Consider the following 16,944-nt stretch of genomic DNA (forward strand, 5'->3'; position numbering starts at 1 on the left):
AAAATTGACAAATTTTACAAAGTTAACGCCTAACACTTCAGTTTTATATTGAAATATATGCCTTAGTTGTTGGAGTAATTGATTAAGTATCACTTTATTGTAATAAATAAGGCTATTTATAAAAGTCACTTTTGTTTACTTCTTTTTATTATTTAGAATGACGAAAGATAAGTAAAAACTTTCAACATTAATTCCCTTTTCGTGTAAAAGTTAAGAATAACTTGTAACTGTTGTGTTTATTTGTATAGGTTTTGAAAATGGTGTCGTCTTAGAGCTCACAATTTTTTTAAGTTTAATACCACATTCAGGAACTGAACACCACAATGAATAGTTACAGCGTATCGACCGTAAAAGTTATAAGATAAACATAATAGTGTATCATTACAACCTATACAGTCCACTGCTGGACATAGGCCTCCACAAGCTTACGCCAAAAATAGCGTGAACTCATGTGTTTTGCCCGTAGTCACCACGCTGGGCAGGCGGGTTGGTGACCGCAGGGCTGGCTTTGTCGCACCGAAGACGCTGCTGCCCATCTTCGGCCTGTGTATTTCAAAGCCAGCAGTTGGGTGGTTATCCCACCACCGGTCGGCTTTTTAAGCAATATAATAATAATAGTGTAATAAATTATAATTTTTTTTCATCTGATTACTGTAATAAATGTGAAAGTTTATGAGGATGACGTATGGATGGATGTTTGTTACTCTTTTACAGCAAAACGACTGAATAGATCATTGTCATTCAACAATCCTGCTATTTTGACGTTAAATAATTATACTTTGACGGTTCGCAGGAAAGTGGACAGTCTACTTTCCTGCGAACCGTCAAAGAATACTTATCACAAATGGACACAACGATAAATAATTAAATAATTATGATTATTATTCATCCTTAAAATATACTACAGTGCTATGAATTATTGTTATTTTAGACCAAAGAAGTTATGCAGGTTGAAGAGGAAAATCAACAAAATACATATATCTCCAGAGCCCAAAAATGTAACTGAAGAGCTGACGAAAATGATGACACCGACTCAATATTTTATTGTCACTTATGAGTTGACGAGAAAAATGACACCTAAATAATACTAGCCATTTACAGTCCTCTAGTTCGTCTTAAAGATCATCTTCATCTAGTTCCGATTCATCTAGTTCATCATCGTCAAGCTCTTCTAGGTCATCTTCATCCAGTTTTTCAAGCTCCAACAGTTCAATGCCTACCCAAAACCCTGCCCCACAAAACGTTACAACGGATTGTGAAGAAAAGACCGATTCACCACAAAATACTGAGAGGCAGCAAATTCAGCTGAGAGAGCGACGAAATACACAATACAATAGTGTGGCCAGTTACAATATTTCTCCAGTATACACAGATCTAAGTTACGTCGACCTGAGTGACGACGATCCACTGTAGATTTTAGTACGTTGTTTAATAAGCCTGTCAACAGAAGAAATTTTATGTTTGAAAATCAAAGTTCTTCTGACTCTCACTGCAATAATAAACCAAATATTTGTCAGTCAGTTCAGCCTATTGCAATGCACTGCTGGACATAGGCCTCTCCAGCTTACACCGGCAATCTTACGTAGATCGTCGGTCCAACGGGCCAGAGGACGTCACACACTGTGTTTGCCAAGACGCGGTCTCTACTTCAGGACGCGTCTGCTCCAACAGCCACCGGTCCTGCGACACAGATGACCAGCCCACTGCCACTTCAACTTGCTAATTCTGTGGGCTATGTCGATTATTTGCGTTCTCTCGCGGTAGTCTCGTTTCTAATCCTATCTTTGAGGGAAACCCCAAGCATGGCCAGTTCCATTGCACGTTGAGGGACTTTATATTTGTGGACCAGTCCCTTCGTCAGTGTCCATGTCTCGGCTCGGTATGTTAACACAGGCAGGACGTATTGCTCGAAGACTTTAGTCTTCAAGCATTGCGGAATCTTCGAAGTGAAGACTCGACGAAGCCTGCCAAATGCCGCCCAGCCCCACCGAATCCTCCTATCGGCCTCCTTCTCAAAGTTGTTGCGGCCTAGTTGGATAGTATGGCCTAAGTAAATATAATCCTGAACAACTTAGAGAAGGGTACCATCGACCGATACCTGTCTCGGTATGACTTGGTTGTTAGACATAACTTTCGTTTTGTCCAAGTTCATACAGAGAACGACACGTCGGGAGGACTCGTTTAGACCGGCTAGCATTTGGCCTAACTCATCTAACGTGTCCGCAAAGATGACGATATCGTCGGCGAAACGAAGGTGAGAGATGTATTCACCGTTGACATTGATGCCTTGTTCAAGATCTTAAAGATATCCTCCAGCGCAGTGGTAAACAGTTTCGGTGATATTACATCTTGCTGTCTTGCCCCACGCAGCAGGGAAATAGGTATTGTTCTCTGGTCCTGGACATGAACGGTCATCGTCGTTGCGTCGTACATACATCTCAGTACCACGATATATTGCCAGTCGATATGACATCTCTGCAGAGAGTCCAGGACAGCCCAGGTCTCGACACAGTTGAAGGCTTTCTCGCAGTCCACAAATTCCATACACAGCGGCTGATTATATGTCTCTGTCTTTTGAATAATCTGTCGAACAGTATGGATGTGGTCTACGGTGTTGTAGCCATTTCGAAACCCAACCTGCTCTGGTGGTTGGAATTCGTCGAATCTTATGGCGAGACGATTCAAATGTGCAGAAAATATTGATTCCGACGGTATTTAACTTAGGGTTTCACCAACCAAAAACAGGTCAGTGTGATCTATGTGTAGGTATCATATGATAATTCAAACAATGAGCAAAAACAAGATGATAGACATTATAAGAAAGAAGAGACTGCTGATTTTTATACTATTTACTAGCTGACCCCGCAAACTTTGTTTTGCCATATATGTTATTAAACCCCGTAATCCCCCCCCCCCCCTTTAACTTAGGGGTATGAAAAATAGATGTTGTTCGATTCTCAGACCTACCCGATATGCACACAAAATTTCGTGTGAATCAGTCTAGCCGTTTCGGAGGAGTTTAACTACAAACACCACGACACGAGAATTTTATATATTAGATTATTTGTGGTTAGTAATTATTTGTGATTTTAGGAGATATTTACTAGAGACTAATTGTACCTAATTCTTATAATAGTGTATAGTTTTTGTTTTGTTTAAAAAACAATATTTGTAGCCATAAAGAGATATATAAATATGAGATGATTAATAAAAATTTGTTTAATTTAAAAAAAGGTGATAAATTTCAGTTTTCGTTTTATAAAAAAATGATGCATTAATACATACAACGTCATAATTACAATTAAATAATCATAAAACGAAACATTGTGATTTATTTTTAAAACTTTTTGTTATGTTTTAATACTAAAGAGAATTTTTTTTGAAATACTACCTAAAATATTAAGTAATTTTTGGCATAAAGAGATTTAAGTCGGAACTTTTTTTTCATCTCCATTTTACAGCTATTATAGACTGTAACACAGTTGTTTTTCTATTATTCTATTAATCTCTGTACTTTAAACTACTGATATCAATAGTAAAAGTCATTAAGAGCATTACAAATAATTGGTAATTATTAATCAAACACAATGCGGAAAAAGTGCTAAACTTCAAACGCCAATTCCCACAATTTGCGATTTTTGAGTTACATCTTTGTTTTATTAAGGGTGCGATAGGCTTCTGTCCCCTTGCAGGAGAAGGATCAGAGCTTAATACACAATGCTGCTCCAGTGCGGGTTGGCGGATTTATTCCCTACTATGAGTAACGATCGCTATCAGGTGTACATGATAACATCCGGGACCGACGGCTCAACGTACTCTCCGAGACACGATGGGAGACTGGGGAGATCGACAGGGAGTGCACAAGCACCCAAACTATGGTAAATATCAGTATGGCCAATATAAATTTTTGTCATGTGCGGGGATCGAACCCGCAACTACCAGCGCACCAGCCAAAACGTCGTTGCCGTTGCGCAAACGCGTCGTTTTATTTTAGTAAATTGTCAAATAGTAAACAGTAAGTTTTAGTTTTCATAAACGCTTGACACTTGAAAGAAGAATACGACCACTACAGTTTTTGTCGTAATAAACTGTCCTAACTAGAAACATTTTTATGGTATTTTCTATATAATTTCAATTTTCGAACTTTCTTTAAAATCTTAACAGTCGTAATGGTGCTTCCACGACTTAAAGCTAAACTTTTCGACCACGTCACTTAGGTTTGCTTTAAAGATATACATATTTTGTCATATGAAAAATATGACAAAAAGTGACCACTAGGCAGTTACGAAAATTAGACATCTGTCCCCTTAAATTAATACCATACGTCTGGTAATTGCTACCACTTGTTAAAACTGTTTATTGAAATAAAGCTCAATCATATCATACCACTAACATAGTGTAAGAGTCATCTATCGGATATTATAGAAACGATGTTTAGTAAACCTTTTTGTCAGGTAGTGACATCTATAATCTTTGTGAGAAACAATATTTAAAATTGTTTTTCTTCTTTGGATTTTTGTTTTCATTTGTAGATTTATAATAACAAGAAATAGGTTTTTTAAAATTCATCTTCAGTATAAAACCCATGTTCGATTTTTGCTAGTTGCAACCCTCGAAAATGCAGTTCCTGAATTTTAAATTTTTAGCACTTGTCACCCTTAAGCTCAATCAAGGAAGTGCAGGGATCTGCTAGCCAAAATTATTGTTTTCTGTTATTTTTATTAAATGAAATGATATCAAATATATCCAATAACGACCTACCAAGATGATACCGAGATGAATGAGTTTATGTGCAGGGCGTGTGCAATTAATTTCCGCAGGACGGGAGAAGCAGGTGTGACAGAAGAAAATACCGCATAGACTCGAATTTGAAAATAATTAATTTATTCTTCGTTTATAATTTATAAGTTTGCAAAGAGTGTTTGTGTGTTTAACGAAGGATACTTCGGAGTGTTTTCTTTGATAATTTTTATCGTGATATAAACATCATAGTATCTGACCCACTTACGAAGGCTTGCGAGGTAAGGGTTGACCTATTGGAAATGGATGCGGACGACAAGCGATGTTATTTTTAGGATGTAGCTTTGCAGCTAATTAAATATTTATAAATGTCTTTCGCAATGCACAATTACAATTCCAAGTTCTACCAAAGATTTACCCGAATTTTTCTAGTTGGAATATGGTAAGTTCTTTGTTAATATATTAGTGCGAAAATATTGTAAAAATTATATTTAAGTACGGTGTTTTTTTAAATTTTTTATTCACGGTCATGAAGTTTAATAGTTTTATATTGTATTTGAATAAATATAACAAAATTTCTATATTTAGTTTCTTAAATAAAAATTGGATAGTATTAAAGTCATGATAATTTTAAAGATAGTTTTATTTTTATTTATTTAATTTTATCTTGATTAAATATTTTAATTATTTATATAAATGCACAAAAAATAAACTATTGAATAAAATTTCAGACTTACCTCTTGAATATAAATGAAAACCTATGAATGGAAACAAAAAAAAAAATTAAAATTTTTATTGTATAGATAAGAAATTTTATCCTTTCTTTTCAGATACTCTGAAAATCGAATAAAAAAATATTTAAGAGATGTAAATATACATAAATGATAAAAGTGTGAATGGAACAACTTCCTTTGTGGGATCAATTTATCAATAGAAAAACCTTCTTTTATTATTAACATCATTTCATTAAACATACAATAAAAAAAAAATCTAGAATAGATTTGAATTAGGTCATGTTAAAAATAAAACTCAAGTGAGAATTTTTTACCGTTTAATTACCTAACATAATGGTTTAATACCAACATATAATTAAGTCATAATATGAGTTACGCTAGAATTATGGAGCGTTCGGTCCGTATTCTGGGATTATTAGTTTGAGAATATAAAAGGTTGGATGTGGGCCTTATGCCCTAAGGCTCGACATAGTCAGTAATGAAGAAGCAAAATGTTCGCACCTTATCGTTAATTGTGTGCACATTTACTTACCTACTGGTCGGTGCTGCCGTTTTTGATGCACTCGAGTCTACGACTGAGAGGAACAGATTTGAAGTTCTACAAGGTAATCTATTTTTATATATTTTTTGCTTGGAATATCTACATTAATAAGTATGTTGCTTGAATTATCACACTTTTTTTTTAACAATGCATTTAATATTTCAACTCTAGATAATTATAATGTACTGTTTACCTTGATATCATATGAATATATTTTTTTTCAATGTTTATATTTATTTGCTAATGTATTTCAAATAGACAGACATTTTGAATTAAAATTTTTGGGATAAAGTGAGTTTATTTTGTGTTACTTATATATATACTTTTTTAATTATTAATAAAATAAGATTTGTACATTTAATTTCATTTTTCTTGTAATTATTTAATAACATGGTGGTATGTTTATGAATGGGACAGTCATATATCTTATTAATTATTATTAGTAGTTGCCCAGTGGTCGAAATTCGACCATAATTTAAATTATAAGTTTGAACATTATTAAGGTTTTGTTGTCATAGACTATACTTCTGTAATAATACTTTACAATAATAATACCTTTTTGTGCATAACAAACCCAAAAAAATGGATTATCTAATTTGCAACTAGTTTGGAACTTACGGAATACATACATATTAATGACTAATTTTTATATAATTTACATGATAATATGAAACACTTCACACAGACTCGACATATTATATTCTAACTGCTCATATTGATGTGCAATAAAGAATATAGTGCTTAGTTCAGAGTTTACCCAACCTTTGTATTGTATGTTCTGTGAGTCACGCTCAGCACGCAGCAGTATGCTGAAGCCTAGTGATTGTTAATGTTTTTGAGCTTTATGTTTTTATCAAATTAATTTTTATATTATAAAGTATGTTAAATTATTTCGGTTTATTTTTATACAAATTAAAAAAAACCAAGCAATTTTTTTTTGTTAATTGTTTTAATAAGTAAAATGTATATTATTAAGAATTTTAAAGTAATAAATATCAACACAGGTTTTATAGGATATTTAGTAATTTTTTTATTGTACAATTACTTTTTTTTAATAATTAATTACTTTTAAAATATAGTTATGTGAAGACATTTTTCATATAGGTATTTAATTCTTTCAGCAATCGAAGCTATGATAATAAGGAAGTACAATATAACGGAGGAAGATTTCCGCGTAATGGAGACGGTGGTACTCAAGTCGGAGCCTCACAAAGCCGGTCAGCAGTGGAAGTTCACCGGAGCTTTCTATTATGCTACCACTGTGCTTACTACTATCGGTAAGATTATGTCTTAACATTATAGAAAATATGTCATTGTAAATTGTATTTTGTGTAGTATATAATTTTATTATAATTGTTTGTTCGCAAATGAAAAAAAAATACGACTTCAATTATATCAACAAAAATAATCAACATAGTCAGAATAGTCAAGTAAATACACATTTTTACGCAAATTTGAATGGGACAACATGACAAGTATCAGGTTTCAATTAAAAAAAAAGTAATCAAAGCGGTTAACGGTTCGATTTCGGCGATGATCATTTGTGTTTGTACAAATATTTATTTCCGGTCACGGTGTCCTCGGTCCGGTATCCTTATGGACCTCCCCACGGTGACTCGGAGTGCGGAAAGCACGTTAAGCTGATGGTCCCGTTTGTTATCATGTACACCTGATAGCGATCGTTACTCATAGTAGGGAATATATCCGCCAACTCGCAGTGGAACAGCGTGGTGGATAGAAGTTCCGACCCTTTTCCTACATAGAGAAAGAGACCTATGCCCAGCAATAGGAACGACACAGGCTGAATCAATGAATTAAAAATAAATAAGAATACTTCCGGCGACTGACTACAAATAAATACTGATCACAGGGATTGTGGTCAAAATGCCTTATTCATTATTTATAAAAAAAAAAAAAATGTTGTCTGTAAAGTCGGTTTACGGACTATAGTTTAACGTGATAAGGTCATAAAGAAAAATTGACGAAAATTGCATACTTTTATGAATTGAATTGAATTATTATCCCTGAATTATTTCGAACTGCTGGCTCTTACGTCACGCGAGAAGAGAGACAAATGTGTCACAAGTCAACGCTTGGGTTGATCGTGCCTCTCTATCGCTTGTTCCGCGCTCTCGCTTGCCCGCTCGGGCTCAGGCGGAACGTGACACTTTTTCGTGCGTGCAGCCGGTGTTCATCGATTTATAAGACATTATCACGTTAAAAAAAAAGTTTATTTATTTATACTTTATTGTATACCACAACTACATTTTAAATAATAAACACATTTAAAAAAAAACATTTACAGACTGTGCAGTACAATGGGCGGACTTATCGCTATTTAGCCATTTCTTCCAGACAACCAAAAGTTGTGAAATTGTATATTCTGTTGTAGGTTATGGACACTCAACCCCAGCGACAATAGGTGGCAAGTTGTTTACTATGTTCTACGCGATAGTGGGGATACCACTCGGCCTGATAATGTTCCAGAGTATTGGTGAACGAGTCAATAGACTTAGCAGGTTAGTGTTTGGTCTATGCCATGTAAAGTAAAAAAAAAACAGAAGTTTTATTAGAACTTCTCTCTTTGCTTTTTTTTTTGTACAAAGATTCCAAGATTTATATATATGTTGCAGTCAGAACTCTTAACCAGTCAAAAGTACTATTGACTAGCGAAATCAGTCAAAAGTACTTTTGACTGGACAAGTTGGTCAAAAGTGGTTTTGACTGAAAATTATTGGTTATTAGTACTTTTGACTGCAAATTCGTGGTTAAAAATACTTTTGACTGACGCTCTCCGTCAAAAGTAGTTTTAACTGCAAAAATGCGTCAGTCAAAAGCACTATTAACTCGTTAGATGTGAATAAATTTAGTCAAATGATCCTGATAAACCATAATAAATTTATGCTCGCGATCTTGCGACTGCATGTCAATTAGATCGACTTGGCAGCGGCTGTTCATTTCAGTGTGCAGGATCGGTTTAATAATCGGTAAATATATATTAATAATTTCTTTTGTAACATTTTTGCCGTTTGATTCTTAAGTCTATCGCGACCACCATGCCCTATAGAAATATGAGCAGCATCAATAATGTCGTAGATTTCCTCAGCCGGCAAAAATAGTTGACAGGTTCTGTGTTTGTAACTAATTTTTTTATACCACAAACTTCAATGTGTTAAAGCGTTGTAGTCTACTTTACTGTAATGGTGTTTCCTTTTCATTAAATTTCGCGTCTTCCACATCCATTGCAAACTTTTCAAATTTTTCTTTTGTCATCACATTGAAATGACTATCTTTCATATCTTCCATCGCTAAAATTCTTTACAAAAAGCCTTCTTTCATTTCGTAGTCACTCATTTTTGTTCTAATATCAGCACGTCCTCCACTAATAAAGAGTAATATAAAAATTTATATGTGCGTTCGTCGTTATTTTTATCGACCACCTTACTTTTTAAGAGTTTTGACTGATACAACCAGTCAAAACCACTTTTGACGGAATCATTTAGTCAAAAGCACTTTTAACCAGCTCCATTGGGCAAAAGTACTTTTAACTGTTATTTTAGTCAAAAGTATTATTGACTAAAGCAAACGGTCAAAAGTACTTCTGACTGATTTTGCTAGTCAATAGTGCTTTTGACTGGTTAAGAGTTTTGACTGCAACATATATATATAATGTTTAAAGATTTTCTTTTTCTTGTCATTTATTCGTATTCAAAGTAAAATAAACTAGTTAACCCGTCGAGAACATAACATCGAATTCGAAAATAAAATTTCCTATTTAGTTCAGCCGTTCCTACGTTTTGATTATTATATGTATAAAGTTGTAAAGAATTTTCAATTACAATCGCGTTACCCATTTGTCAATGGATCAACAGACATATAAATGGCAGAAAAAAGAAATATAAAATAAGATAAAATAGCTCTTTGTAAATATTTCTTTTTTGTAATTTTTTCAGTGTGATAATAAAATCTTTAAAACGTGCGATGAATTGCAAACAGACAAGTGCTTCAGAGGTGGATCTCATATGTGTAGTGACTACTCTATCGTCTCTGACTATAGCGGGGGGTGCGGCTGCCTTTTCTAAATTTGAGGGATGGAGCTACTTCGACAGTGTCTATTATTGTTTTATCACTTTGACTACTATAGGTAAGTGATCTATATATTAAGGCTTGAAGCAACTTTGTACCCCTTTTTACGAAAATTGCGCGGACGGAGGAGTATGAAATTTCGCACTAGTATAGTTTATATAGAGAAGAAGTGCAATTTCTAATATTTTTTTTTAAATTATCATAAAAAATATATTAAATCTATAAATAAAAAAAAATTACACACACTACCATGTATTTGATACACAGACGCGTATTACATACTCTTTTTATTATTATTATATAAGTATAGTCTTTGACGACAGAATCTTAACTTATAATTTAAATTAATTATGGTTGAATTTCGACCATAGGGCGACCACTAGTATTGATATTATATTAAAAATATATTATATAACTTGTAAATTCTACACCCTTAGAAAATATAAAAGCATAAAAACTATATGTAAGATACGAAAATTTTGAGTCACATATTAAGAGCAGTTTATAGATTATTTTATTACTTACGTAAGGATAGGTAATATAGATAAGTTGCAGTCACAAAGTTGCTCTTTCCAACTTTAATTACATTAGCCTAGATCTGAATTTGTGATCGCTATTTTTTTTTTTTTTTTATGTCACTAGGTCGGCAAACAAGCGTACGGCTCACCTGATGGTAAGCGATTACCGTAGCTTATAGACGCCTGCAACACCAGAAGCATCGCAAGCGCGTTGCCGACCCAATCTCCAATCCCCCCAGGAGCTCTGGTCACCTTACTCACCAACAGGAACACAATACTGCTTGAAAACAGTATTATTTAGCTGTGGTCTTCTGTAAGGTCGAGGTACTACCCCAGTCGGGCTGCTCCATATTTTGAGCAGGAAATTCCTGCTGTGCCCTACCTCAGTTAAGATCGCTAGTCGGAAATCGCTATTTGTATATTAATGATGTTTTCATTACGCGTTAAAATATAACAGCAGTGACTTGTATTATTATTGTAGTCCTCTGATTAATCCCTGGATAAGGCAGCAAGATTAATAATAGCACTTGAAATCAATATGATATTCTCAATTTCATCTCAAGTTGAGTTACAATGGAATGCTCTGAAGAGTATTGTATTTCAGAGAAACGATTATGAAGTGTAATTAGGTTTTAGGGTCCTTAAACTGTGGCAAATATTAAAAAATGTGTTTTTGGTAATAAATAGATAAATATAAAATAAGGATTATTTGGTAATGATTATTGAGCTTATATTTATTCGAAAAAAATACTATTAAGTCACTAAACATATTTACAGAAGTTTTAGTTACATAATATATAAAGAAATCGCTTGTTAAAAAATTACCAAGTTCCATAATTCTTAAAGGAAAGAAATAGGCCATCTTCCTAACTTCCAGTGACGTAGCGAGCTTAACTCACGCCCGGGGCATAATAAATTTTTATTGCCCCAAAATCGAAAACCATATAATATGCCTAGCTCTTTTGCGGACCATTTGGTGCCCCTTGTGAGTAGCGCACGGGGCATGATGCCCCCTTGTCCCCCCCCAACTGCTAACTTCTTAATAAAATATGCACTTTACAATTTTTTTCTCATCACACAGGTTTCGGAGATATGGTAGCATTACAAAAAGACAACGCATTGAACCGAAAGCCTTCATACGTGATGTTCGCGCTAATATTTATATTGTTCGGATTAGCTATAGTGGCCGCTTGTCTCAACTTGTTGGTACTAAGGTTTGTGACTATGAACACTGAGGACGAAAAGCGTGATCAGCAACAGGCTGAACAGGTAATTTTTTAAATATATAATTCAATATGACTAGCCCGTTGGCGCAGTTTGTAGTGACCCCGCTTTCTGCTCCGAGGGTTGTGGGTTCGATTCCCACCCTGAGTCTGGGTGTAATATAAATATTTATTTATGTATTATTTATAAGTATGTTTATCGAAAAAAAAAAAATGTAGCTATATACCAGTCGGCTGTTACCTATAACACAAGCATTAAGTTGCTTACTTTAGGAACAGACGTTCGTGTGTGTAAAAAAACAAAAAAAAAATTCAATATAATTTATGAAATAACAGTAGGTATATATGTATGTTTTATAATAACCAGTGATGCATTCAACGTGAAGCAGACTGATAACAATGTTGATGTTTTTATTAAGATATTTGTTTCAAAAATTAGTTCATAGTTTTTGTCATAATCCATCCCGCTTTGTGTCGCTAAGTCACACATTCACCGACCTCAAAAATAATTTTCCCTGCTTTCCCATCATAAATGATTTTGTGATATGGCAATTTTTTTTTCAAAGTAATATATCTTATAAGCACGTGAGAATGAGGTATTGTCATGATACAATTTTAAGAACTGTCAAGTTATAAAAACAAACAATTTGACTGTCTCCAAATACGTCCAAATAATCCAATGTCAACTCATAACTTTTTACTGGGTGTACCGATTTTTTATTAAGTTAACGTGATTTCTTATTTGAAACAAAACTTTACAAATTTTAATAGAAATAACGTCTTGTCCAACCACACCGCTACTTTACTTTCCACTCCTCACCACACTCCTCGTTTCCCTTTTTTATATATAACTAAGTCAGCAAACAAGCATATGGTAACCTTATGGTAAGCGAGTATCGTAGCCTATAGACGCATGCAACACCAGGAGAATCGCAAGCTTGTGGCAGACTCTACCGCCAATCTACTCCAAAATCTCTGGTCGCCTTACTTGTAGTCCTGTGGTGAAAAGCAGAAATATCTAGCAATAGAAAGAAATATCTTCTAAGATCTTCTAGAAATATCTTCTTTAAGGTTGAGGTACTTCCGCAGTCGGGCTGCTCCATATTTTAAGCAGGAAATATCCTGGTGTGCCTTACTGTACAATTATTTTACATATAAATAATATCTGTTTCCAGGCTCAACAAGTAGCAGTGAGGTTAGAAGGCGACGTGATAACCGCGGACGGGGCGGTACTAAGGGGTGTGGCGAGGGGTACGAGACTACCAGCCCCATCCAGACTGGTTCACCCCGGTGAGACATGTACTGTTTATCTTCTAATCTACGCTTCAATACACTTCAGCCTTTAATATCCCACTGCTGGGCATAGGCCTGTTTCCCCATTTAGGGAAGGAAAAATTAATATAATGTTTTGCATTCTAACAAAACAATATTATGTTTTGGATAAAACACACAGCATTGTATGAAGACGCAGTATGAGAATGAGATCTTTAAGAATATTTCTTAATGGAAATTAGATTTTCTTTTCTTATTTATTACAACATTGTTTAATAAAGAGAAATCCCGCTTCCGCTCTGTCTTTTGTTATGAAGCGGGTAATTTTTTATTTGTCTATTGGTACAGAATTGTTAGACCCTTTAGTGTACCAATCAGAGTACCGGTTTGGTAGACCCTTGTGATGATTTTTGCCTTTTGGCACAATTATATTTGCAAAATTGAGCTTTTCCTACTGATGTGGTATCACTCTTAGAATAAGCATTTTGTCTCAAGGGCTTTTATCGGGCAATTCTTTATTATCTACGATTTTATTTTTGTGTTACCCACACATTCCGACTGGGTTAGTCGGAGACGCGGGTTGGAACCCCACTGGAGCGGTCAATTTTTGATATGATATTTAAAAATGTTTACAATTCTTTATTTTTAATGTTTTATTTTTATTTAGTTGAATGGTGTTTTTCTGCGTGTTCCATTCTAATCCTAAATATTGTAAGCAGTGGGTAGGTTTTATAATTCATTACTATAATTGATTTTTGATAATTTATGTGTCAGCCTACACTTTCCAAGCCACCAACCCGCAGTATAGTACATAATAATAATACACTTTATTGTACACCAAAAACAGAAATAATACATATCAAAGAAAGAAAAAAAATATTGACAATATATTCATTAGGTACAAAGGGCGACCTTATCGCTAAAAAGCGATCTCTTCCAGGCAACCTTAGGGCAAAGGAAATGGTCTAGCGTCAGCATAGGTGTACAAGTTACAACAAATTTATTATAAATATTCAAATAATTAAACATATACATACATACATACATACATAAATAGATACATAAATACATACATACATACATACATATCTTGTAAAGAAATACTAAATAAATATTTTTTCCTAGGTGATACATCAATGGTTCCTTTATATGTAGACGAGGAATATCCTCCAAGTGTATGCAGTTGTTCGTGTAGCTGTTTTGGACCAAACAAGTGAGATTACTTTTTTTATGGACCATTTTTTTTTTTACTTAATTTTTGTTGTATAAATAGAAGGGCTGTTTGTGATTGAACCATCAGTAAATAAGAACTATTATTGTTGTTTATAAACTTTAAGCGTAAATAAATTAAAAAATTTAGGCTGTAATAAATATTAGTTTTGTAATAAATATAGTTTTGTAATATATTTCTATTATGCAGTGCTAATAATCCGCCAAATTTGTTTATTGATATATAAAAAAAAAAAAATACTTTAATATTTCTTCATGTAATGTTTACTCCATTAAACTTACCTCTATTTAAATCTAATTTTCCAGATCAATACCCTACAGAGATCCTCTATCGCCGGTACCGCCGACGAACATAAAACAAATCAAAGCGAAAAACTACCGAGAACTGGGCAATATGCCGCGTTACATAGAAAAATCATCGTCTAAAAATCGTTCCCAATCTTTGAGACTTAACTCAGCGTCCGGCTACTTGTATATGAACGCAAGGACAAACGACTTTCAATTGGATCCCGAAGATTTTCGAGAGATAGTCGCTAAAAGACGAGAACAACTCCGCAAAGGTATGGCTAATTATGAAATATCGAACGATCAGTATCTAAACCCTTACAGAAACAGCTTTAACAGACACGAAGCAAGTCCACACAGCTCGTCTCTATATTCCATGAACATCCGTTCGGATAATAGAAGCAACGATCCACTTGTTGATGACTACGATTCAGAGAAATCTAGCTATGCAAAGAAAAAACTGATGAAAAATATCGCTAGAAACACTAGCGCCACGAACAGAAGAGTGGAGAACTACTTTTACGATGACGCAGTGTTACATTTTGATGATGAATACGCGTTCGATGGGTCGATATTGTTCGCGAAAAGAAGAAAATCGATAGATGGGACGTGGGATGAGGGTCTGGCGGGGTTTATAAGGGCTGGAGATTTTCAATCTCAGTTGTCAAATGATGGTAGCTTCGGATACTATCTACCTGATGATGACCAGCAATACTTTGTCAACGATACCCTCACTTTCAACCTGCCTCCCCACCGCGCGAGTATATAGTGAATAGTTTAAAAGGGCCAATTAATATAAATAAAGACTTTTGCAGTTCTAGCTTTTACACTTAGGTGGGTAGATGCAATTTTTTTTTTCGAATTTACGGCTTAGCTTCTTGTAGATATTGTAATATGCGTTGTTTTTAGGGTCTTTTCACACACGATTTTTATCTCAGATAATAGTTTAAATTGTTAGTTTTCTCAGGTTAAGTAAATTTCAATCGAAGTGCCATTTAATAACTGTTTACAGAGTTAACTAGGTATTAATGTCGAAAACAAATTGTTAATGATATAAGATTTTTGTAAAAAAAAAAGAAACTAAAATGGCGGTATTCCTAAATTAAACGTCATCCCAAAAAAGTATTTTTAATCGTAAGTAATTTAAAATATCACGGTGCTTCGCTCACAAATCTTTATAAACTCTCACTTATTTCTCATACTTTACGTTGTAATTTTCATGATTTTTTTTTTATATCTATGATACAGATAAAATATTGTCACAAAGATGTCTCGGCAAAATAAAAACAAAAAGATTTTTCTATACTTTTTTGTCGTATTTTCCTGAATGTCGGGATTTTGAAATTATGCTTTGAAAAATCTTTAGTCGTACATTTTAAAAAGAAAAAAATTAAAAATGACGTTCATTTTGACAGTTCTTCTGTCATCAACTGTCAAAAATTCAAAATGGCTGACATATTTGAGACAAGATGGCTTCTAAATTTATAATGACTAAATATAATGCAAAGGTTTGCTAGTTTAACATATAACAACTTGTATGTCTTTGCCTATCAATGAGATCTGTTTGTAAAGTACTTTTTTATACAAAAGACGTGTGTGGGAGATCCTAAATTGTTAAAATGTTTTTTCGTTAATAATGAAATTATATAAAAACGATCAATCTTTGTAAATTTAATTAGGATAGTTATTGTAACGACCAGTATTATTTATTTATGTTCAAAATTATTGATCTCTTCGTAAGGTAAACGTGTTATCACTCCACTGCTGGACATATGGATATATTTTTTGGTGAAACGTGTTATATAAAAATATTATTTTGTATTTTCAATGAACATTGTAATCTTAAGTTTTTTCAATATTATTTGGTTTTATAATATGTTTAATAATAATACTTGGACTTCCTATCTAAAAACCTTCAGAATATTACAACGGGTATAGATCCTCAACGTGGAGTATGTTAAATTTCTGAAATAATATATTTTAGTATCAAAGTCATCTTCACACTGAACTAATATCTTCAGATTTTCTTTAGTCATTGAGGGATGTCTAAGAGCCATGAAAGGCTCTCAATCATGAGAATTATTTATTAATAGCAACATTGATTTGTGTTATCCATTGATCATTCATGATCTAGTCCTTTCATTGCTTGTCTGCAAATCCTTGATTGTCTAATTCTGGCAATGGCTTGTGTAGCTCCAATTGGCGATTGTGCCTCATCCTAATTCAAGAGAGTTATACAATATTAACTGTTTTTTGATCAAAAAACAAATTAAGATACCAAAATTAATTGAATTCAAAATCGAGATTTAGCGTTA

At 33.8% G+C, this 16,944-nt stretch overlaps 1 protein-coding gene across 1 annotated transcript; it reads left to right on the plus strand.

Annotated features, from left to right (window-relative positions):
- Positions 1–5,807: 5,807 nt before the first annotated feature.
- On the plus strand, positions 5,808–15,901 carry LOC123666579 (potassium channel subfamily K member 9-like). Its single transcript, XM_045600684.1, has 8 exons — positions 5,808–6,079; positions 7,137–7,292; positions 8,408–8,534; positions 9,969–10,159; positions 11,701–11,888; positions 13,018–13,132; positions 14,240–14,327; positions 14,651–15,901. Exons 1-8 carry the CDS (start codon positions 5,953–5,955, stop codon positions 15,396–15,398), a joined length of 1,740 nt encoding a protein of 579 aa, XP_045456640.1. The 5' UTR covers positions 5,808–5,952; the 3' UTR covers positions 15,399–15,901.
- Positions 15,902–16,944: the final 1,043 nt, after the last annotated feature.

This window comes from Melitaea cinxia, chromosome 26 (assembly GCF_905220565.1).
Source record: "Melitaea cinxia chromosome 26, ilMelCinx1.1, whole genome shotgun sequence".
Classification (NCBI taxonomy): Eukaryota; Metazoa; Arthropoda; class Insecta; order Lepidoptera; family Nymphalidae; genus Melitaea; species Melitaea cinxia.

Coding starts and splice junctions, on each gene's coding strand:
- LOC123666579 (XM_045600684.1), top strand. CDS start 5,953: ATGAAGAAGCAAAATGTTCGCACCTTATCGTTAATTGTGTGCACATTT. Junction 7,293..8,407: donor CACTGTGCTTACTACTATCG/GTAAGATTATGT, acceptor ATTCTGTTGTAG/GTTATGGACACTCAACCCCA. Junction 8,535..9,968: donor CGAGTCAATAGACTTAGCAG/GTTAGTGTTTGG, acceptor TAATTTTTTCAG/TGTGATAATAAAATCTTTAA.